This window comes from Tupaia chinensis, unplaced genomic scaffold, assembly GCF_000334495.1.
Source record: "Tupaia chinensis unplaced genomic scaffold, TupChi_1.0 Scaffold000226_1, whole genome shotgun sequence".
Lineage (NCBI taxonomy): Eukaryota > Metazoa > Chordata > Mammalia > Scandentia > Tupaiidae > Tupaia > Tupaia belangeri.
Genome location: NW_006159701.1, coordinates 7486006 through 7511605, shown reverse-complemented (window position 1 = coordinate 7511605; position 25600 = coordinate 7486006). Strand labels below are relative to the sequence as shown.

General features: G+C 41.8%; 1 protein-coding gene across 1 annotated transcript in view; it reads right to left on the bottom strand.

Annotated features, from left to right (window-relative positions):
* The window catches only part of HECTD4 (HECT domain E3 ubiquitin protein ligase 4), a gene marked incomplete at its 5' end in the record, with an annotated part of 148680 nt that overhangs the window by 121189 nt on the left and 1891 nt on the right, over window positions 1-25600 (bottom strand). Inside the window, 5 exon segments of the mRNA XM_027771636.1 lie at window positions 11013-11183; window positions 14589-14727; window positions 15651-15759; window positions 20027-20157; window positions 21152-21241. Coding sequence (XP_027627437.1) covers window positions 11013-11183; window positions 14589-14727; window positions 15651-15759; window positions 20027-20157; window positions 21152-21241 — 640 coding nt within the window.

The following is a 25600-nucleotide window of genomic DNA, read 5'->3' as shown; positions in this document are numbered from 1 at the left end:
TCTTTCCCACCCTCTCTCTCTCTCTCTCTCTCTGGTCAAGTTAAAATAAATGAATGAATAAATAAAAATAAATACAATAATTATTTTTTAAAAATAGTTAAAAATAAAAAAAGAAAGCAGCCCCCATGAGGGATGCTCACACTATAATCCCTTCTGCATTTCCCCCTCCTTTTGGGATTTTGGGCATGCATACACATGTGCCTGGTGTTTTTTTTCCAAGCAGGTGGGTCCAGGACTAGAACTCTGCAGTTGTCTATGTGGGATCCAGTACTCTAACCATCATGCCATAAGCTGGCCCCTTTACCAATTAATTTTTTTTCTTTTTAGTTTCTTTTTTTTTTTTTTCTCTCTCTCTCTCTCCTTCCCTCCTCCCCTCCCTCCCTACCCCTCTCCTATGAGTGACAGAGACAGGGACAGAGAGAGACAGGAAGAGAGAAATAACACCCCCACTGAGTCTAGATGCCATGACCCCCCTCAGCCTCAGAGAGCATGGGGTCATGGGCACTCCCAGGGTGGTATACTCAGGAAGGTGTCTGGACAAGAATCTGAAACCTTCCATGTAGGTCACCCTCGCACAGCATCACGCTTTACTGACATGCCACCCTTTACCAGACCTCCTTCACCAATTTTGAGCTTGACTTTTAGCAGGCCAAAAGGTTGCTTTTTTTTTAATTTTTTAAACATAGATTTATTATTTTTTTGGAGAGGTTTTTGCTATAGGGTGTATGTGCTTGCCAAAAAGACAGACACAGAAAGCAAGAAATCACCCCCCCAGGGGGATGGCCACGCCGCAATCCCTTCTCCTCCATTCTTCTCTCAGGATCTGGGGTACACATGCACATGTGCCCAGTGTGAGTTTAAGTCACCAGGTCCAGGACTTGAACTGTGGTTGATTATATGGGAGTCCAGCGACATAGCCATTACACCAACTGCTGGTCCCTAAACACAGCTTTCTTTACTGTCAAAAAAAAAAAGAAATCAGACCACTGATCATAAGCTCTCCTACTCATCTCTTTAGCTCAAGAGTCTTTGAACCCGGCCTCGTTTATTCCTCCTTTCTTCTTAATCAAAGAGGAGGAAGCATCTCACTCCTTCTGACTGAAGGTTAACGCTTCCACTTCTGCCTCGAATTCTTTCTCCCCTGTGCCCCATTTTTCAGTGTCTCCTTCTCTACTGACTTTCTTCCCCTTGGTTTTAAATGTTCATAGGTCTCGGGGGTCTTAAAGCCTTGGTGGCCATTAAATACCATCCCTTTCTACACTTCAGCTCATCATGGAGTATCTCAAATGTGTCTCACGTGGCCTTTGAACCCCACTGCCCCCTGCTGAGCCCCTCCTCTAGAATCTAGCTAGAATCCAGACACTGGTCCCACAGCAAAGACAGGCAGGACTGGCCTGTGGCTGTGGAGTGTGGAGGGAGAGGGAAGAGTCCAAAGTGTCAGGTCTCCAGGAGCAAGCAGGAAGCAAAGAAGTCCAAAGGGAAGGTTAGTAACAGAGAAGAGGGGGGAGACAGAGAGTGAATTCAGGACCAGTTCAAGTCCCAGACCTGGTGGCTTGAAAACCACGATGAGCACATGTGTGTACGTGCCCCAGATCCCTGGAGGAGAATGGAGGAGAAGACACTGCAGTGTGGCCATCCTCCCTACGGGACTGATTTCTCACTTTCCCTCTTACTGTCTCTCTCTCTCTGGCAAGAGCACACCCCTAAAGCAAAAAATTTATTAAAAAAAAATAAAGAAAAGATTAGAAACACCATAGAATATAAAACTATACAGCCACAAAAAACAACCTCCAAGTAAAGAAGGCTAACAGTCCGTGCACCTGGACACGAGCAATTATATCAATATACACCTGGAGTTCTGGGAAGGTGCTTTGCCTGGGAAATAAATCTGAGCATCATCAGCAGAGAGAGGCTTTACACAGCTGAAAACAAGATGAGGTCGGTTAGGGACTAAGGGCACGGCCAGCAGTTAGAGAAGGTCCTGGAAACAAGTCCTGGAGCACTAATAAGAGGACTAATGAGAGGCAGGGCAGACAAGACGAGGAAGAACACCCAGGAAGAAGGACTAGCAGGGTGCCCAGAGGCCAAGTGAAACAGTTTCCAGGACGGGAGTGATCACCACAGGAGATACCGCTAACACATAAAAGGACGACTGAGTTGACACTGGACGTGGGAGCCACTGGTGAGTTTGGTAGAGTTGGTTTGGTGGCACAATGGAGACAGAAGACTGACTGGAGTGAGTTCAAAAGAAAAGGAGGGGAAAAACATAAAACAGTAAGAACAAATCCTTTCAAGAAATTTGCTGTAAAGGGCAGCTAAAAGATAGGGGAGTGCCTTGAGTTGGGGATGGCTTGCAGGAATTTTTTTTTTTCTTTTAAAAATGGAGGTAGTCTAATATATTTGTATTCAGCAGTGAATGAGCTACAGAAGTGGGATTGTTAATGCAGGAGGACAACTGCAGAAAGAGCCCCCCAACTATGACACAGCAGGTACTGAATACATGCCGTGTTCTCAGCCTAGCTTTTTGTACTGAACAAAATAACTAGAAAACTAATCTACTTCAGTCTATGCAGATCTGCTTCATACTTTTTAATGGCTACACAGTGTTCCATTCTGTAAAAATGCCATAGGCAGTAAGCCAAATATTTGTGTTCGGCTTCCTAAGTTAGCATTTTTAAAGTTGTTAAATTAGTGGCTGGTGATGATTTAAAAAAAATCATGATGAAAGTTCCAAACATATGCAAAAGCAGATACTAGTGTAATAAGTCTCCATATACCCGTCATTGAGATCAAACTATTATCTAGATAGTACCACACCTATTTCACTTAAACTCCCTTTTTCACTCCCTCAAATATTTAAACATTTTTTCCAGAGGGCATGTGCACTCACCAGAGACAGACCGAGAGACAGAGAGACAGACAGGGAGGAGCGCACCCCTCAAAGGGATGTGGCCATACCACAATTGGGATTCTTTAGCTTCTAGAGATGAAATGTGTGTATGTATAAAAACCAGGTCACACCTGTTGGGATTTGAGGAACACATGCACACATGCACAGCATATGTTTCTCAAGCCACCAGGACCAGAATTCAAACCCCACAGTAGGCAATATGGGATCTAGCTTCCTTAACCACCAGGACATGGGGACGTCTCTTCCCTGAAATACATACAGGTGTATCTCGGATAACATGTAATTCCAGTTCTGAATACTTCATTAAACAGCTCTAAAAATAAGGACATTTTCTTATAACCACAATGCCACGATCACACTGAAAAAGTGAAGACTCCTGGGTTTCATCTAGTACTCCCAGTACTTCTGTATTCAACACTGTCTCCGAAACGTTTCTTTCTTTCTTTCTTTTTTTTTTTTTTTTAACAGTGGTTTGGAGTCAGACTTAAAAAATTATCCCGTTGTTCTTTTAATCTAGAGAAGGCTCCTTTTATTTCATGCTACTGGCTGAGACGGTTACTGGTGTTTACTTCCTCTATGATAGGTATTGGCTCTTGATTGTATAACTATAATGTTTAGAGATATCTCTATGCTGTCTTTACAGCTGATTGATACTTCTGTTGAATACTGACATGAGTTAGAAATCAATTTCTCTCAGAATTTTGAAAGCACTGCTCTGTTTTTTTGTTTTTTTTGTTTTTTGTTTTTGCATCCAGGAATGCTACCAAATAGCTTTCAACTTCCTCATCTTCAATAAGTGTTTCTAGAAGCTTTAGAATCTTTTCTTTACCCTTGTTAATCTGAAATTTCATCGGCAAAGTGTATTTGGAGCATTTTTTCATACAGTGAACCAGGTGTCTTTTAATCTACATACCAATATCTTTTACTCTGAAATTTTTGTGGTATTTCTTTAAAAAAAAAAAAAGTTTATTTTGTTTCTATGAGAGAAAGAGAAAGAAGTACCTTCCACAGAGTCTTCATGCCATGACCACCACCCCCCATGTCCTATAGCCAGCCAAAACCTTGAGTGCACTCATGGAAAGTCCAGTGTGTTCAGAGAGACCTGGGAAGTGAACCCAGAGACCTCCTGTGAGGCCTCCAGCATGGCACGGCAGCACCCTACTGCCTGCATCATCACCTCTGGCCCTATGAATTCATCACATCCTCCTCTTTATTTTCTGTTCTCTTTTTAAAACTCCTGCTTGCAAGGCTATAGACAGATTATTCTATGTTTTTTATCTTTTCTTCCCTATATATATTATTCTTTATCTATCTGTCTTACTTTCTAGGTTTATCTTAAACTCTTTTTAAAAAAATATTTTATTTACTTTATTATTATTATTATTTTTAATTTGATGAGAGGAGTGGGGGAGTGAAAAAGCAAGCTACCAGGTCCAGGACTCGAACTGTGGTTGGCCATGTGGGAGTCCAGCACCCCTAACTAACACGTCACCTGCTGGCCCCTTATTTTAAACTTTTTTTTATTAATTAAAAAATTTTGATTATCAATTTTAATTTCTAGGAACTCTTTCTCATTCTATGATAGTTTTAAGTTTATATATTTGTTTCTTCCATGAGCAAGAGAAACAGAGAGACAGAAAGAGACAGAACCTCCAACAAGTGTCTTTATATCATGATCTACCCCCAGGCTTCGGTCACTCCTGGATCACGGTCAAGCACATGCCCAGCATATTCAGGGGGAGGTCTCTGGACTTAAACTGGGAACCTTCCTGTGTGGGACTGGCTTACAGAGTGTCTTAGCACTGTGCTATCTTCTGGCCCCTAGACAGTTCTTCTTTTATGATACCTGACTCTGCTTGGTGAATGCACTACATTCTCACCTCTAGCAGAGTAGTTACAGTGCATGCACTCCTCCTCCACCTCTCCATCCCGTCAGGACCTTAGGCATGCACATGTGCCCAGCAGGTTTTCAAGTCGCTGGGGGCAGGATTCAGACCACAGCTGGTTATACGAGATCTAGCTCCCTATTTAACTGCGCTGACCCTATGAGCTCTTCTTTAGGACACATTTTTAAAAAACTTTTTATTTGGGAAATTTTTCAGCATTAATAAAAGAAGAGAGAAAAGTAGAATGTACTTCACAGATGCCCAACACCTGGCTCCAACAACTACAGAATTTTGTCAGGGCTTTTTAATCTATTCTCTTCCCTTCCACACACATACCTCTCCAAAGGTATGGCTTTTGTTTTGTCTGATCTTTTTAACAGTTCAGCACTCGTCAGGAATTTTGTGGAAATGGTTGAGACTTGTTTACAAGACATCACTTGTGGATGATTCACCAGGGAAGCAAATTTTGGCCTTAGATGAATCCCAGCATCAGTAAGTGGAGGTCTTTTCTCAAGAGTCACTCAGTTTCTTTAGAAAATGAATGTCTAGTCTTTGCGTGAGCAGCCAGAATCTGAGCAGAAATGTGTACACCAGGAAAGGGACCGACAGGCCTTTATGCAAACTTGTAGTCTACAGGGCAGCAGGTGGCATGGTGATTAAAGGTGCTGGATTCCCACATGGCCAACAGTGGTTCGAATCCCAGACCTGGTAGCTTGCTTTCTCTTTCTCTCTCTCTCTCTCACTCTGTTTCTCTCTGGCCAAATTGAAATAAACAAATGAATAAGTAAATAAATAAAGTTAAATAAAATATTCTTTTTTGTTTTTTGAGAGGTTTTTGCCATAGGGCGTGTGCGCTCGCCAGACAGACAGAGAGACAGAAAGCGAGAAATCACCCCCCAGGGAGGATGGCCACGCCATAATCCCTTCTCCTCCATTCTCCTCTCAGGATGTTGGGCACGCACGCACACGCACCTGGCGTGAGTTTTAAGCCACTGGGTCCGGGATGCGAACCGCAGTCGACTATGTGGGAGTCCAGCGACATAGCCATTACGCTAACTGCTGGTCCCAATAAAATATTCTTTAAAAAAAATAAAGCCAGCCAAAACCTTGAGTGCACTCATGGAAAGTCCAGTGTGTTCAGAGAGACCTGGGAAGTGAACCCAGAGACCTCCTGTGAGGCCTCCAGCATGGCACGGCAGCACCCTACTGCCTGCATCATCACCTCTGGCCCTATGAATTCATCACATCCTCCTCTTTATTTTCTGTTCTCTTTTTAAAACTCCTGCTTGCAAGGCTATAGACAGATTATTCTATGTTTTTTATCTTTTCTTCCCTATATATATTATTCTTTATCTATCTGTCTTACTTTCTAGGTTTATCTTAAACTCTTTTTAAAAAAATATTTTATTTACTTTATTATTATTATTATTTTTAATTTGATGAGAGGAGTGGGGGAGTGAAAAAGCAAGCTACCAGGTCCAGGACTCGAACTGTGGTTGGCCATGTGGGAGTCCAGCACCCCTAACTAACACGTCACCTGCTGGCCCCTTATTTTAAACTTTTTTTTATTAATTAAAAAATTTTGATTATCAATTTTAATTTCTAGGAACTCTTTCTCATTCTATGATAGTTTTAAGTTTATATATTTGTTTCTTCCATGAGCAAGAGAAACAGAGAGACAGAAAGAGACAGAACCTCCAACAAGTGTCTTTATATCATGATCTACCCCCAGGCTTCGGTCACTCCTGGATCACGGTCAAGCACATGCCCAGCATATTCAGGGGGAGGTCTCTGGACTTAAACTGGGAACCTTCCTGTGTGGGACTGGCTTACAGAGTGTCTTAGCACTGTGCTATCTTCTGGCCCCTAGACAGTTCTTCTTTTATGATACCTGACTCTGCTTGGTGAATGCACTACATTCTCACCTCTAGCAGAGTAGTTACAGTGCATGCACTCCTCCTCCACCTCTCCATCCCGTCAGGACCTTAGGCATGCACATGTGCCCAGCAGGTTTTCAAGTCGCTGGGGGCAGGATTCAGACCACAGCTGGTTATACGAGATCTAGCTCCCTATTTAACTGCGCTGACCCTATGAGCTCTTCTTTAGGACACATTTTTAAAAAACTTTTTATTTGGGAAATTTTTCAGCATTAATAAAAGAAGAGAGAAAAGTAGAATGTACTTCACAGATGCCCAACACCTGGCTCCAACAACTACAGAATTTTGTCAGGGCTTTTTAATCTATTCTCTTCCCTTCCACACACATACCTCTCCAAAGGTATGGCTTTTGTTTTGTCTGATCTTTTTAACAGTTCAGCACTCGTCAGGAATTTTGTGGAAATGGTTGAGACTTGTTTACAAGACATCACTTGTGGATGATTCACCAGGGAAGCAAATTTTGGCCTTAGATGAATCCCAGCATCAGTAAGTGGAGGTCTTTTCTCAAGAGTCACTCAGTTTCTTTAGAAAATGAATGTCTAGTCTTTGCGTGAGCAGCCAGAATCTGAGCAGAAATGTGTACACCAGGAAAGGGACCGACAGGCCTTTATGCAAACTTGTAGTCTACAGGGCAGCAGGTGGCATGGTGATTAAAGGTGCTGGATTCCCACATGGCCAACAGTGGTTCGAATCCCAGACCTGGTAGCTTGCTTTCTCTTTCTCTCTCTCTCTCTCACTCTGTTTCTCTCTGGCCAAATTGAAATAAACAAATGAATAAGTAAATAAATAAAGTTAAATAAAATATTCTTTTTTGTTTTTTGAGAGGTTTTTGCCATAGGGCGTGTGCGCTCGCCAGACAGACAGAGAGACAGAAAGCGAGAAATCACCCCCCAGGGAGGATGGCCACGCCATAATCCCTTCTCCTCCATTCTCCTCTCAGGATGTTGGGCACGCACGCACACGCACCTGGCGTGAGTTTTAAGCCACTGGGTCCGGGATGCGAACCGCAGTCGACTATGTGGGAGTCCAGCGACATAGCCATTACGCTAACTGCTGGTCCCAATAAAATATTCTTTAAAAAAAATAAAAACAACTTGTAGTCTACAACCTTGGCCTCACAATGGCTCTGTGCTGTATGCGATGCCTACAAGTCCTAGGATGCTCTAAGGCTGGGTGGGGTGAGTCCTCTTCTACACTTCAGTTTTGACTTCCACGGTGCAGGACAACATTCTTCTAAAGTAAGGGGATAGAGGCAGTGCTTAAAGGTAATGATGACATAGAAGTTGAACTGTAAGTTACAAGGATAACCAAAAGAACTAAAGTGGATGAAATAAGTACATTAGAAGGAATAAGAAAAGAAAGAGTATTTGAAGCTCATAAGTCAAGAAACAGCAATATAAGTATTGTGCCTAGAGATGAAGAACTAAAAGCTGAAACCATTAAGGCGAAGGCCTATGAGGCACGTGCTGAGGGATAGGGAGGGACGAGGCAAGGGATTCTCATTTCATGAGCTGCATGTGCTACCTTGCGTTTTAAACTGTGTATGGTGTGGATTTCTGTGATACCTACCTACCGCCCCCAGTTTGCTATAAGGCTCACGAGAGAGGGCTATAGTGTGCTCACGAGAGAGGGCTATAGAAAGAGGGAACATGAGAAATAACTCCCCAGGGGGATGGCTATGTTGCAATCCCTTCTCCTCTCAGGATTTTGAGCACGCAGGCACATGTACCTGGTGTACCTTTCAAGTTACCAGGTCTGGGGCTTGAACTGCACAGTTGGCCATGTGGGATCCAACTGCCTTAACCTCCATGCCACCTACTGGCCCCACTTAAAAACAATTTTTAATTTCAGTCTTAAAAAAGCATGTCAGGGAAAAGGAAAATTCTTCGAAGTTCCCATTATTCTTAGGATAAAGACCTATATTCTTTAAAAGGCTGGTGTGCCTGTTCTGACAATAATGAACACATCTTTAAACAGTACAATCTCTGCCAGACCTATTCCAAGATTCACTCTAGCAGAGATATTTTATAAGAAAAGATAATGGTTAGAGAATACTGTGAGACCAGATAGAAAAAGAAGGAATGTATAGTTAGAAGTTACTAGACTTCTGACTTGACAGCTGCTGGGGTGAATGACTGGTTTCCCAGAATGAGTTTAATCCCAATGAAAAAAAAATTTAAGAGACATTTTTGCTATAGGGCATGTGCACTTGCTAGAGAAACTGAGTGAGAAAAAGAGACAGGAAGTGAGAAATCACCCCGAGGGTATGGCCATGCCACAATCCCTTCTCCTCCATTCTCCTCTCAGGATTTTGGGCACACACACCCATGTGCCCACTATGTTTTCAAGCTGCCAGGTCTAGGACTCAAACTTCGAAGCCGGCCATGTGGGATCTAGCTACAACCTTGGCCTCACAATGGCTCTGTGCTGTATGCGATGCCTACAAGTCCTAGGATGCTCTAAGGCTGGGTGGGGTGAGTCCTCTTCTACACTTCAGTTTTGACTTCCACGGTGCAGGACAACATTCTTCTAAAGTAAGGGGATAGAGGCAGTGCTTAAAGGTAATGATGACATAGAAGTTGAACTGTAAGTTACAAGGATAACCAAAAGAACTAAAGTGGATGAAATAAGTACATTAGAAGGAATAAGAAAAGAAAGAGTATTTGAAGCTCATAAGTCAAGAAACAGCAATATAAGTATTGTGCCTAGAGATGAAGAACTAAAAGCTGAAACCATTAAGGCGAAGGCCTATGAGGCACGTGCTGAGGGATAGGGAGGGACGAGGCAAGGGATTCTCATTTCATGAGCTGCATGTGCTACCTTGCGTTTTAAACTGTGTATGGTGTGGATTTCTGTGATACCTACCTACCGCCCCCAGTTTGCTATAAGGCTCACGAGAGAGGGCTATAGTGTGCTCACGAGAGAGGGCTATAGAAAGAGGGAACATGAGAAATAACTCCCCAGGGGGATGGCTATGTTGCAATCCCTTCTCCTCTCAGGATTTTGAGCACGCAGGCACATGTACCTGGTGTACCTTTCAAGTTACCAGGTCTGGGGCTTGAACTGCACAGTTGGCCATGTGGGATCCAACTGCCTTAACCTCCATGCCACCTACTGGCCCCACTTAAAAACAATTTTTAATTTCAGTCTTAAAAAAGCATGTCAGGGAAAAGGAAAATTCTTCGAAGTTCCCATTATTCTTAGGATAAAGACCTATATTCTTTAAAAGGCTGGTGTGCCTGTTCTGACAATAATGAACACATCTTTAAACAGTACAATCTCTGCCAGACCTATTCCAAGATTCACTCTAGCAGAGATATTTTATAAGAAAAGATAATGGTTAGAGAATACTGTGAGACCAGATAGAAAAAGAAGGAATGTATAGTTAGAAGTTACTAGACTTCTGACTTGACAGCTGCTGGGGTGAATGACTGGTTTCCCAGAATGAGTTTAATCCCAATGAAAAAAAAATTTAAGAGACATTTTTGCTATAGGGCATGTGCACTTGCTAGAGAAACTGAGTGAGAAAAAGAGACAGGAAGTGAGAAATCACCCCGAGGGTATGGCCATGCCACAATCCCTTCTCCTCCATTCTCCTCTCAGGATTTTGGGCACACACACCCATGTGCCCACTATGTTTTCAAGCTGCCAGGTCTAGGACTCAAACTTCGAAGCCGGCCATGTGGGATCTAGCCACCTCAACCACCACACCACCAGCTGGCCCCAGCTCACTTTTATGGTTAATTTTTTTCTCTCCGCCACCATTACCCCAACTCACCCAGCCCTAGAGCCAGAGTACAAGTTCCATTTCAGCAAGTACCTGCCTACCTTGCCCATAGCTGTATTCCCTCCACCTGGCCCTTGGTCAGCATTCAGCTAATACCTAATGAGAGAACGCCTTATCACCATTTTAATAGCCGCCTCTCTTGGAGACTCCTCATTTCTATCCAGTGACCCAGTCTTCCTAATGCAACGGAGTCGAGTCCCACATTCCCAAGAGGCTCATGAACATTTCTCCTTAAATACCTCACTGTCTACACATTAGATAATGTAATCTCTGCTCTGTTGCCAGAGCAGCCTCCTGAAAGCCTAGTTCTATTTATGTCATACAACTTCAGGCAAAGAAGCCTTAAAGGCATCCGAGAGAAAAACCAGCTGTAAGGAAACAATGAATACCCTGTACATGCCGCAAGGTTCTCAGTCCTTTGTACACCCACGTGAAAAGAAACCAAATAGAAATGTCTCTGTAAAGACACAAAATGAGAAAGTTAAACTTACCACAAGTTCAAAAATGTCCATAAAGACGGAATGTCCTTTAGGCGTTTTCTCATTCAGACTGGCGGGAGACCATATCCAATAGAAGTAGGTCCCATCTGAAGAGAGGTGCACGGTGCTCATAGTGCTGCCAATGGGCAGGTGATTGGCTGGCATGGGCACCACCTGACACACCTGAACACAACAGGGGGGATATTTTCATTAGCGTGACATATGCATTCTGACTAACCCTGTCGGCTCATCATTGACGCTGCTAAGTCCAAGATGAGAATTCGCTAGGCTTTCTGGTCAAAAGAAATTGATATTTATCACTAAGAACAATAAAGAAAAACTACCTGGCAATAATATAAAAGTTCACACACTGGGCAGTAAAATAATGTGAGCAGCCACACAATAGATGTAAAGATTGAGGCTAATTCAAGTAACTTTTTTTTTTTTTTTGGAGAGATTTTCACTGTAGTGCGCGTGCGCTCGCTAGACAGACAGAGAGAGACATAGAGACAGAAAGCGAGAAATCACTCCCCAGGGGGGATGGTCACGCCGCAATCCCTTCTCCTCCATTTTTTTAAAGAGATTTTTGCTATAGGGCACGTGTGCTCGTTGGAGAGAGACAGACAGACAGAAAGCGATAAATCGCCCTCCAGGGCAGATGGCCATGCCGCAATCACTTCTCCTCCATTCTCCTCTTGGGATTTTGGGCACACATGCACATGCACCTGGCATGAGTTTAAGCCACCGGTTACAAACTCGAACTGCAATTAACAACAGAGCCATTATGCCATCTGCTGCTCCCTCGAGTTACATTTTAATAGAAAAAAAGTAATACATACTAAAAACACTTGAATCTATTATGTATGTTTGTTTTATCAACATTTATTAAAAACAAAACTTTGGGGGTTGGCAAGTGGAGTGTTGGTGAAAGGCGCTGGGCTCCCACATGGCCAACTGTTGTTCAAGTCCTGGACCTGGTGGCTTCCTTTCTCAAATTCCCTCCCCCTCTCTCTCTCTCACTAGTGAAATTGAAAAAAATAAATAAATAATTTAAAATTTTAAAATAAAATAATTGTTATTAAAAGGTTTTGGTGATATAATACTTTCTTAAATTAATTTAAGACTATTCATCATATTTTAAAAACAGGAGCTATGTCTGACTTATCTTTATCTCTCAGAACCTAATTAAAAGTCTAACTCAAAGTTATTCAATAAATATGGAGGGAAGGAAAAATTGGCAGAAAGAAGACAAGAGGGAAAGCAGAGAAGAGGGAGAAGGGAGAAAGAGAAATGAAGTACAAATCTGAAAGCCCACGTCAAGTCCTAATTTAGCACATGAGGACTTATTAAAATTCACCAAGTCCATCAGGAGAAAAAGACAAACACCAATTCTCTATATTAGACAGGAAGGCACATGTTTGTAATTCTAAACATCCTTCAGTTTCAGCATAATGAATAAGCTCTACCTCATCTCACATTAGATGTGTAATTACATACTAATTTTTTTTCCTCCCAGAGCTAAGCACTTCAAATGAGAGAAAATGAGAACCAAGAAAATTGTTGACAGGCATTAAAAAAAAAAAAAAAAATCCAGGAACAGAGGACATGAAAAACCCCAAATAAAAATCATTTGAGAAGGTCAGATGTCTTCAGGGAACATTGAAAATTATTTTCAGTTACTCCATTGCTTTGGGTGAGTCCCTAGTTTTCCTAAGGCTCCTTTTGACCCCTTTAACTTATTTTACATAAACTTGTTTTCAGACTTGTTTTGTCTATTTCAGAAGGAAAAAAATCATTAGTTGCTGTCGCCACACTTTGAGCTTACAGTGCCAGGGAGACTAGAAAGTTGACAGTTACTGACTGGCCTAGGCTACCCCAAACTGCTCCCAATGCACAGAGGCAGTTAGTGACCTATGGCACAGCTTTTTACTGGACAGTATCAAAGGTTTTGCTGTATCATTGAGCAAATGACACTGCTTCAAATGTAAACACATTCTGAGATTTAATATCTGTTCAACTCTCAGGCTTATAAATTCTATTTCAAATAAATATAAAATATTCTCATCTGTTTACATTAGTAACAATCTGTTAACTTTATTCATCCAACAAGTATTGAGTATCCACTATGTGCTGTGGAGATGACAATGGTGAACACAACCCAGTCCCTGTTCTCCAGGAAAGGTGTAACAGAGTGACAGACACGGGAGATGCCATTCCTAGATGTCAGTACTCTCAGGGCACTCATGAGAGTACGCTCATGGCCGCTCTCACAGTTCAGCTCAACTTTGGTTGAAAATCAGAAAGTTGTAAAGAGCTCAAACTCTAGAGTTGAAAATGGACTCAAGGGGCCAGCAGGTAGTGTAGTGGTTAAGGGTGCTGGACACCCACATGCCCAACTGTGGTTCAAGTCCTAGACCTGGCGGCTTGCCTTCTCACTTTCTCTCTCTCTCTCTGGTCAAAGGTCAAAGTTAAATAAATAAATAAGAAAGAAAGAAAGAAAGAAAGAAAGAAAGAAAGAAAGAAAATGGACTCAAGTTCTAATGTTGCTATTATTGGCTGTATGGCCTTGGGCAAGTTACTCAGCCTCTCTGAGTTACAGTCAACAATAAACACTGAGTGCTTACCTCACTTGTCTTATCTGTAAGATATTCCTACCATAGTCATGCCTTACAGGTAATTGCCTAGGCCTGGCCTGATACAGACATTAATTAATGGCAGCTACTTATTATTACCAATTAAACGCCATGCATTGTACTATGTTCTAGGGACATGAAGATGAGTAAATAGGAGCTAGACTTAAAGGTGAAGTCAGACACAAGAGAGGGTAATCTTGGTATAATGTAGCAAGTGCCATGATGGGCTGTTTATGGGAGAACGAAAGATGAGCTCTTGAGCTAATACACAATGATCTTAGTCTAAACTCATTTCAAAGCTCCTTTTCCCAAAGAAAGGCTATTTAGAACAAATTGGATAAGGAAATAGTGCCTTCTCGAAATAGATCTGGTACAAAACAGCTAGTATTTATACCATCTTTGATGGGCTGGGATTTATTTTTTAACTAAAAAATAGTTCATTCTCAGCCTTAGAAACCTAGTGAGCACATTCACTCAGATCATGTGGGGAAAACTGAAGACATTAAAGAAAAACCAAAATGCCAGACTATAACAATTAAAATGATGCCTTGGGACCAGCAGATGGTATAGTGATTACATCGCTGGACCCCCACATGGCCGACCACAGATCGAGTCCTGGACCTGGTGGCTTGAAAATCAAGCTGGGCACATCTGCATGTGTAGCCAAGATCCTGGGAGGAGAATGGATAAGAAGGGACTGTGGCGTGCTATTCCCCCCGCCCCGCCCCCCCCCGGGGTGGTGGTGGTGGTGATTTCTTACTTTTCCTCTTACTGGGTCTGTCTCTCTCCAGCAAGTGCATATACCCTAAGACAAAAATCTCTTAAAAAAAAGAAAAAAAGATGCCTCTCTGGGAGGAAAATAAATCAGCTGTATTATTATTACTTCTGATGACTCTGGGAACTTATCTTACTGTCTCAGAAATACAAAAGCCCAATGTCTTGGTTTTCTATTTACCTGTAGGGTATTCTGGTCAATGACCTGGAAAAGGGAGTGAGGTTTATTATCAAAAGATACAGGTCGGTGGAGAAGACTACCACTGCCGAAAGCAACCCATCCTGGCTCCAGTTCCTCATTTCGGCAGTACACAAAACCTCTGTGGAAGAAAAAGGAGTACAGGTTGAATCACAAGGCTGTCGGAAAACCTACAAGCTACAACAGACACAATCACCATTTCTGACCTCATTTTTTGAAATGACTAAATGTGAGCCAGCACATGGAGGTTAAGGCTGCTGGATCCCACATGGCCAATCTTGTGGCTCAAGTCCCAGGCCTGGTGGCTTGAGAAACACACTGGACACATGTGCATGTGTGCCCAAAATCCTGTAAGAAGGGCGATATGGAGGAGAAGGAACTGTGCCATGACAATTCCCTATAGAAGGGTACTTTCTTACTTTCCCATTCTCTGTCTCTCTCCAGCAAGCATACATACCCTCTAACAAAATTTAAAAAGAAAAAGAAAAGACTAAGCATGTAAAACACCTGAAAGACAGTAAATTATATTAACTTTGGGACTGTCAAACTATGGCAAATATTGATTTTCCATAACAAGTTACAGAAGAGAAAAAGTTGGGGAAAAAGTCTAACTGAAGATATATGAGGCTCTCAAGTTAATGATTTCAGCATCAATTCATAGATCTTACCTCTCAACTGAAAATCAGTGCTAACCCAAAATCAAATCCAAGTGTGAAAAGACTTAACTAGAAAAATGCCCATTTATAAACATGGAGAAGCCACTGATCCTGTGATAGCAATCTTAACTATACAAGTATTTCTGTCTGAAGACAATGATCTGGGGGCTACCAGATTTATCCGAGTCAAAACAACACTCAAATTCATTAGCAGAATAAGATGTGGGGAGGAGGCAATAAGAAAAGACCCAGATCATTTGAATGAGTCCAGACTCGTATTAATACTGGTCTATGGGACTCAGGATGCAGCCCCAGTGTCTTCTCTGCAGAGTCATGTCAGGAGGAAAATGTTCCAGCCCAATCATTCAGCAAGTGCAATGCAACTGACCTGAGGGTACCATGTAATCCAGACCCCAATTTGCTTACTCCTCTTCCAACTGAGTTAGTAGTATACAGGTAAAGACCATCTGCCGTGAGACAGCGTCCCAAATCAGCATCTGAAAGCATTTTTTTCACAGGTAAATTATATATATGCTTTTTAAAATGAAATTATAACATGCTTTTTATTTTTCCTACTGAAAAAGTCATTAGGAGGCTAAATGAAAGATAATCTCCCACTTCTAAAATAAGTGTTTTAATGTTACTTTCAGGGAAAAGGATTGAAACTGTCCTCCCACAATCAAACATCCAAAGTGCATGTGGGACAAGGGACCTAGATGAAGGAGAAAGGTCAGATAGTTATCAGCGAGAGAACCTGGTTCAGCCTGATAAATGTATTTTCTTTCTTTTTTGGAAAAGTAAAATTACTGAATCAAGGGTGAACATCCATGTTTATTAATGACTGCATAGCAAGAAAGGCAAGAACTCTTAAGAGCCATGGACACTCAGGTGACCTTGAACGTCTTTAAACTTCAGTTTCTTCGTCCGTAAGAGGAGGATATGAGTTAGTACCTCAAGGGTTACTGCGATACTGAGAGGATGTAAGAAATACACCTATACTGCTCTCTGGGTCGAAGACAGCGCTCTATAAACGGCAAATGAAATCACGTGGATGTACTAATGGTACACTCTGAACTAAAACCTGCTCCTGGCACCTTCTGCTCAGAGAACCTAATTGTAGTTTCTGGAGAGACATAGACCAAAAGGATAATATCAGTCTAAGGAGTAAAAACAGCAATTATGTTCTCCTTAGGCATGTCCTCCTCAATCTGAAATAAACAGTATCTCTCCACGTGATTATAAAGGGTATACTAAATTATATTCTAAAGAACTTGCCCTAAAATAAAGCTCGTAGATAAAAGTTCAAAGTTTATTTTCATATATATCCACCTGAAGAATGTCATATCAGTTGAAGGAAGGTTGGAATCATACCACTCAAATGAGCACTGATAATGTGGTCATCTTAAAAATTCAGTCTACTGGGCCGGCAGGTAGCGTGGAGGTTAAGGCAGCTGGATCCCACATAGCTGACAGCACAATTAGAGTCCTGGACCCGGTGACCTGAAAAATCGCACCAGGCCTATGTGCATCCATACCCAAAGTCCCAAGAAGAAAATGGAGAAGGGATTGTGGCATGGCTATTCTACCTAGAGAGTGATTTCACACTTCTTTCTCTTCTCTCTCTTTTTGTCTGCCTCTGCCAAACGCATGCAACCTATGGCAAACTATTAAAACTTTCAGTTTGGGGACCAGCAGTTGGCGTAATGGCTATGTCACTGGACTCCCATGTAGTTAACCACGGTTCAAGTCCCAGACCCGGTGGCTTAAACTCACACCGAGCACATGTGCATGCGTGCCCAAGATCCTGAGAGGAGAATGGAGGAGAAGGGATTGCGACGTGGCCATCCCCCCGGGGGGTGATTTCTTGCTTTCTGTCTCTCTGCTTCTCTTTGTCTTCCTGGCAAGTGCACGTACTCTATAGCAAAAAAACTCTCAAAAAAAATATTTTCTTTTCAGTTTATTGAGTGCCAGCAAGTGGCATGGTGGTTAAGGGTGCTAGACTCCCACGTAGCCAACCATGGTTCAAGTCTCGGACCTAGTAGCTTGCTTTCTCACTTTCCCTCCTTTTTCACTCTGTGTGGGTCTCTCTCTGGAAATATTAAAATAATAATAAATTGTAAAAAGTTAAATAAAATCATTCTTAAAAAAAAAATTCAGTTTATTAACCTGAGACTAACTGGGACGATTTGGTATGCCGTCTTTTTGAAAAAAAAAAAAAAAAAAAAAAGTAAAATGGATAATTATTTTTTAAAATTAACTTTACACCTTAAGCATTTATACCTTAATAGTTATAAATTACACTTATTCATCAATCTTTCAGTTAAAGACCAGAGGCTTTGAGTACAGTCTAATGAGGGGTAGACAGAAAAGACATGAACTGGACAAGATTGGCCCGGAGTTGATACTTGTTGAAGCTGAGTTGTGAGTACTCAGAGGTTATTAGTCTTCTCTCAACTTCTGTCCATCCTATAGAAATGTTGTATTATTAAAAGTTAAATAATGGGCCAGCAGGTGACATGGTGATTAAGGTGCTGGACTCCCACATGACTGACCACAATTCAAGTCCTGATCCTACCAACTTGCTTTCTCACTTTCTCTCTTTCTGTCTGTCTCTTTCTGTGTCTCTCTGGTGAGTGCACGTGCCCTGTAGAAAATAATAATACTAAATGCAATTAAGGGCCTGTAGATGGCATAGTGGTTACATCACTGACTCCCACATGGCCAACCACGGTTTGAGTCCTGGACTCAGTGTCCTGAAAATCATGCTGGGTGCATGTGTGTGCATGTCCAAAATCCCAAGAGGAGAAAAGAGGAAAAAGAATTGCATATGGCCAACCTCCCTGAGGGGCGATTTCTCACTTTCTGTCTCTCTGTTTCTCTGGCAAGTACACATGCCCTATAGCAAAAATCTCTTTCTCTCAAAAAATAAATAATTAAATAGATACTTGTTTTAAAAGTTAAATAAAATTATTATAAGAAAAACATCCTCTACCTAGGCACAAAATCAAAGGTACAAGAGGGTAAAAAGCAGAGAGAACAGCTTAATACTGTCATCCTTGGTGACAAACAGAATGGAATAAAGGAAAAAAAATAAAGAAAGGAGTCTGGGTTCTCTATGAAGATATATAAGTTTAAGCCTCCAGTGTCTGAGATCTGCTGGGTACTACAGGTTTTCACTTCTCCTGCAGACTCTGGTTGCATCAGGGAAGGCAATAAATCACTTCCAGAAGCCTCCCCCTTCCTCTCAGCTCTCTCACATGACTAGAAATACTGGACTGTGAAAAGGCCTGGGCTAAGAGGTTCTCTAGGTGGCCTGTGGCTTAGATTGTACCCTTTGTCCTTTATTTAGGTAGCCAGGAAGGCTCCCACCTAGAGGGTGGGAAATGAAGGGGTGGGCTCTCAATTTCACAACTAATGAAAACCAGTTTCTTCAAGAGTTGCTTTACTGTGTCATTCTAAAACATGGAACTTTTTTTATGGAAACAATTTGTTGGATTTTTTTTTTCATTCTTATTTTATCAGTTATGGAATATTTAATGATCTAATCCCAACAATGAGTAACAATTATAACAAACTAGGGAGCAAAGCCAACGTGGCAAGACTGTAACTTTGCTGGTGGAGCCATAATGCATAGGTATGTCTGGAAGAGCCACTGACCATGTGAGTGTGGAGGGCCACAGCACCAGCCTGTACATTAGTACTTAGTGCTTAGTAAAGTACTCAGAGAGGCCTCATTCACCAGGCAAGTCAATTACAGGGAAGTTTATTAAGGGGGCTTCTTTCTGATGTGCAGCATGAGTAAGCAGTCATTGCTCTCAGTCACCTTCAAATGAGGGTCTAGAGCTTCCCAACACCTTCTGTAGTTCTTTGCACTGTGATTTTTTTTTTTGTATATTAAAAACTGTAAGAGGGACCAGCAGTTAGCGTAATGGCTATGTCGCTGGACTCCCATGTAGTCGACTGCAGTTCGTGTCCTGGACCCGGTGGCTTAAACTCAGGCCAGGCGCATGTGCGTGTGTGCCCAAGATCCCAAGAGGAGAATGGAGGAGAAGGGATTGTGGCATGGCCATCCCCCCTGGGGGATGATTTCTTGCTTTCTGTCTCTCTGTCTCTCTCTGTCTGTCTGGAGAGCGCACGCGCCCTATAGCAAAAACCTCTCAACAAACAAACAAACAAACAAAAACACCCCGGTAAGATAAAAAGAGCACTTCTGCCATTTTTGTTGAGATAATAAGCTGAAATGTGATACTGCAAAACTGTGTAAAAACATTTTAATTCAGTCTACTTTCCTTAAAGGAGATACTTAACAACTCATGTTCCCTTGAACCTTCTTGGTCTTTCCTTTAGGACAGAAGGGTTTATTAACATGCACCATAAATTACTGAGAGAAATAGTATTAAGTAGCAAGACCTGATATTCTATTAGCAGACCAAAAAAAAACCAAGAAGTTTATTTATTTATTTTATTTAAGGCTCCTATGCCCAAACCCAAATACCCAGGAACCAACTTAGGTAATTCACGCCTCCTTGGCAGGAGTGCAAGAATGATATCTTCTCCTTGTGATAGTAAAACCTATCCATTTTCTTACCTCACCAGGTATCAGCTTTTATATTTACTGATAAAGCAGACAATGAACACCCTGTATAGGAATCATGAGCTCTTAATTAAGAGGAACACACACAGTTATACCTAAATAATTTGCCACAGTGATCTAAAACTATGCCTTTACATCTTAATATTACAGGACAAAATTGCCTCAGTTACCTTTATTTTCAGAACTGGAGCCAGTGTTGCTATCTGGGGCAGGCAGCATGTCTTCATATCCCCATGATACTATGTGTTTGCCTCCGAGCAAACAGGAAGGAGAGCCAGGCCCTCCTTCCAAAAGCAAAAGCCTACAGGGGAGAAGAGTCAATGAAACTAACGATTTCTGCAAGTCAGTCAGTCTACCTACCAACACAAAGAGAAACTAAGAGTTTCACACAAATATTATACATCTGAAAAGACCTCACCATATATTTTTAAATGACAAAAATTACAAAGCATTACTTATAGACATGTTATAATAAAATTATCTCCCTGTATAAAGTGGATGTACGGTACATATACACATGTGTGAGAAAGAGAGTGAGTGAGAGAGACTGTGCGACAGAGAGGCTTATGAATTAGAAGGCAAGTGTACCAAAATGTTAGGAGTAGTTATCTTTGGATGATAAGATTATGAATGCTCTTTACTTTTTTCTTTATACCTTAACATATTACCAACTTAGTATATCACTGTTATATATTAATATATAATCAATAAATTGCCATTGTGGTTTAATATAGTATCAACATTTACAGAAAAAATTCACTACAAGCTATTGTGTTTTTTTAGAACACAAAAAAATAAAAAAGAATGAAAAATAACATAAAATCACATGCTCTGGGAATATTTTCAAGGAAGGAAAGATATGACAAAATTCTTATTTAAGAAGATAAATTTGATTCTATGCTTATCTGGAAATAGAAAACATTAACTGATAAGAGTTTAGCAATCTACTTATTAAAATAGTCATTCTGGGACCAACTAGTAGTGTGGTAGTTAGGGAAGCTGGATCCCACTTGGCTGACTGTTATTCGAATCCTGGACCCAGTGGCTTGAAAAAGCACTGGCACATGTGTGTGTTCCCAAAATCCCAAGAGGAAAATAAAGGAGAAGGGATGACAGTGTGGCCAGGTGGGAAATGATTTCTCACTTTCCCTCTCTCTCTGTCTCTGTATTGCTCTGGCAAGCACATACACCCTCTGGCAAGCATACATACCCTCGGGCAAATTAAAAAAAAAAAAAAGCCTTAGCACAAATCTGCCTTATTTGGACGAGGTTAAGGATCCAAAATGGCCACTTACCTATACAGCACATCGGCTACAGGCAGGGACCCTAGGTCAGTCTGTTTCTGTAATAAATGCACTGTATGGACAAAAGTTTTCAGTGATCCCCTGAGAATAAAAAGAAAAATCATCAAAATTGAAAGTCAACTTAGCTTAGTAACATTAATTCAATGAATCACATGGGAAGATTCCAAAATGTGTCTGCTTCCACCAACAAATGATATTTTCTGTTATACAAAATAAACCAGTTTCTGGGACCAGCAGGTGGCGTGGTGGTTAGGCACTGGCCTTCCACATGGCCGAAGCAGTTTGAGTCCTGGACCTGGCCGCTAGTTTTCTCGTATTTCTTCTCTCTCTCTCTCTCTGGTGAATGCACATGTCCTGTAGCAAATTTAAATAACGATGATGATGATGATAAAAAATCAATAAATAATTTTTTAAAAAATATACACTGATTTCTGCAATGGCTACGTGATGCATCAGTTAGGCACAGCACAGAGGAAGCCAGATTCCACATGGCCAAAAGGGAGTCAGATCTGGGCCCCGTCGGATTCATACCAGGTTCACGCGTGTGTGACCAAGATCCTGACAGGATAGAGAACTAGATGAGTAAGAATTGTGTTGTGACCAGGCCCCGTGGGTAAATGCACTCACTCACACACTCTCTCTCTCAAGTGCATCCATGTGCATCCTATCAAAAATAAAAATAGGGCCAGCAGGTGATGTGGTGGTTAAGGCACTGGACTCTCACATGGCTGACCACAGTTCAAGCCCTGGACCTGGTAGCTTGAAAATCACGCTGGGCATGTGCGTGTGTGTACCTGCTCAAAATCCCAAGAAGATAAATGAAGGGGAAGGGGTTGCGGCGTAGCTATCCCTCCTGGGAGATGATTTCTCACTTTCCCTTTCTCTGTCTCTCTCTTTGGCAAGTACATGCACCTTGTAGCAACCCCCCCCCCAAAAAAAAAAAATAAACTTTCAAAATAAAACAAATACATTTGATCCTTACCTGTTGCCATTGACTCATACAAAAAATTATTATGGGGGCAGCACCGTGCCGGTTATGAAGGCGCCCTCCCTGCATTTGGAAAGACAATTTTCCCCTAACACTCAAGTTTATAGCATAAGGCTGAAGCTCAATGAACTAGTGGCTGTTAAGCCTGGACACTGATTTCCTTGCCAAGTCACCCTCTAGTCTCAAGGAGGGCTTTCACTGGACATGGTTACGTTTAATGTCTAATACTGTTTCCAGGCTTGATTAGTTAAGTACTTTGTTGAGTTCATACATTTCACATAACGTCTCTGAACCACATCACATGGGCTAAGAAGGAATATGGTCAAATAATGAATAATTTGTTCTGAGAGGTGTTTCTTTCACATCCCTCTGCTATGCAGCCTGTCACTATAAAACTTGCAGGGCTCACCATGACCTGATTTCCTTTTGATTCCTAGGGCTGGAGGCTTGGATAAGTCTATAATACGGTCAGTAGGATCTAAAAGAAGGTGCTTTTAAGATGCACGACTTCCCTGGCCACATCCCAAGTATAAGTCACCACAAGAACACTTCCTGAACTAAACGACTGCCTGTATCAGATGGGCTGACTTCAGCTTGCTACCTTATTCTCCTAGCCAAGGCTTCAACTGCTAGGTATCATATGCCCAAACCCCAGAAAAAAGGGGATACCTTACACTAGACCAAGTAGGCCTGGAGTCCTCCACCTACTTGCCCCTTTCACTTTCTCCAGTGTTCACAGGATAAAAACCAAAGAACAGCATGAGGCAGGGAGGCAGCAGACAGAGAACAAAAGCACAAGTTGGAATCAGGACACACAGCTCCAAATCTGGCACTGCCACTACCAGCGCATAGCCTATCCTGCCACCCACCTCTACGGGTCTATGCAAAAGGGGCATTTCCTTAGGAACAGTGAAGTCTAATTAAAGGGGCAAAAGCTTTTACATTTGGAAAGTTTAGAACCATTAACCAACTATAAGGCATTATTACTTGCCTGACTCAATCAGATTTTAAGAGTAAAATTTAAACTCCTTCTGTGGCTCATAAGCCCTTAAATGACTTGGGCCCTGCCCACCTTGTCTCCTGCACCTTTCCTTCTACCGTCAGATCCCAGCTGCCCTGCCCACTTTGCTGTCCCTCAGATATCCAAAGCACAGAAAGATCATCCAAGTTCTGTCACTTCCTGCACTCCTTTATGTGGGACTCTCTTTAATAAGGCTGCCCCTGTTATGTCTAGCTAATGCTGTCCTCACCTCCACTTAGTCATTCTCTATCAAAATATCCTGGTTTCTGAGCCAGCCAGTGGTGTGGTGGTTAAGGTGGCTAGATTCCACATGGCCAACTGCATGGTCTAAATCCTAGGTGCAGCGGCTTGAGAACCACACAGGGCTCATGTGTGTGCGTGTCCAAAAATCCCAAGAGGAGAATAGAGAAGGAACTGTGGTGTAGTCATCCCCCTGGGGCATGCTTTCTCACTTTCACTTTCCCTTTCTCTTGTCTATATTTCTCTCTGGTGAGTATATGTGCCCTTTAGCAAATGTAAAAAAATGTAAAAAAAAAAAAAGGACATATATATATATATATATATATATATATGTGTGTGTGTGTGTGTGTGTGTGTGTGTGTGTGTATAATCATGTGTATGTGTGTATATATATTTTTTCATGTGAGAGAATTGCATTATTGCAATTTTAGGGACCCTCTACCTGCTCACCACTGCACCCTGCATGCCTAGAATGCCCTGTGTGTGGTAAGTGAGCAATAAGGTCTGGCAGAATGAATCCCCTTGAGCCCATTCAACTGTAATCTCTATAAGGCTAGAGTTCTTGAGTTGCTATATCCCTAAGACCTAACAAGGTACCCGCACATCAGAAAGATTTGATAAATGTCAGTTGGTTGAGTGAATAAACATCTCCATGATAATTTTGTGGGAAAGTTTTAACTTTGAGAGCCTCAATCTCAAAGGTTCAATAATATGACAACGCCCCCATAAGTTTTTTTTTTTTTTTTTGGAGAGATTTTCACTGTAGGGCGCGTGCGCTCGCCAGACAGACAGAGACATAGAGACAGAAAGCGAGAAATCACCCCCCAGGGGGGATGGTCACGCCGCAATCCCTTCTCCTCCATTCTCCTCTCGGGATCTTGGGCACGCACGCACATGTGCCCGGCGTGAGTTTTAAGCCACCGGGTCCGGGACACGAACCGCGGTCGACTACATGGGAGTCCAGCGACATAGCCATTACGCTAACTGCTGGTTCCCAACGCCCCCATAAGTTTTTTAAAGGGAGTGGTCTAACACTAAAAATAAAAAGTATGTAACTTCTAAGGTAAGTAAATAAAGTCTAAAATAAGATGATAATATTAACCAATAGAACATAGGAACCACACACACACACACACACACACACAACCAATAAGGAGAAAACATAAACATTTATTTCAACATTTCTGCTGAATGGAATTTGGAATCTCAAGTACATGAAACAATTTTAGTACCTATCTGTGGTATAGACTGGATTTGGGTACATAAAAAAGTGAGTTTTCTGATCCAATGTTTAATAACTTAAAATGTTTGAAACTAAATAGCTGATAATTGTTCCTAACATCTTAAATTTGTCTAAAGATAGAAATAAGAGCAAATATTCTCAACATGGGATTTTTACATTGATAATGAATCTATTTGGAGTTCACAATTGTCTTCTGCATATGCACAAAGTAGAGCGATCTAACGTGAAGGCCTTGCAGGGAAATGTGGTCCAGTACCACCCAAGAACGTCTCCAGAGTTAAATGCATGTCAGGATTTTCACAATCAACCAGTCTTCAGGGATCTCATAGTAGGCTATGACAGTTTGCTCAGGACAAAGAAACTGACAATAAATACTAGTACCATTTTGTCTTAAAAATAACTTGCAATTCAATTAGTTGACTGTCAATTTTGAAGCCATGAAGAGAAGAAGCTAAGAGCTTCATAATCTGAAACAAGATTTTTCCTACATATGCTTGGCTAGAAAAGGGAAGATCTCAACCAAGGAAAAAATCTTGAAGGACTGAGACAGATTAGTGACACTCATCCGGCAGGCCACGGTTCCAACTGGTCTCTAACGATCAGCTCACAGGACAGCAATGGTAGTGAAGCATCTTTCTCACAAACATGTGACAGTGATCACATGTTACTGGGTGAAAGAAGGCCTTGGGGAAACAGCAGTTAGCGTAATGGCTATGTCGCTGGATTCCCACGTAGCCGACCGCGGTTCGCGTCCCGGACCCGGTGGCTTAAAACTCACGCTGGGCGCGTGTGCGTGCATGCCCAAGATCCCAAGAGGAGAATGGAGGAGAAGGGATTGTGGCGTGGCCATCCCCCCTGGGGGGTGGTTTCTTACTTTCTGTCTCTCTCTCTTTCTGGCGAGCACACACGCCCTATAGCAAAAACCTCTCCAAAAAAAAAAAAAAAAAA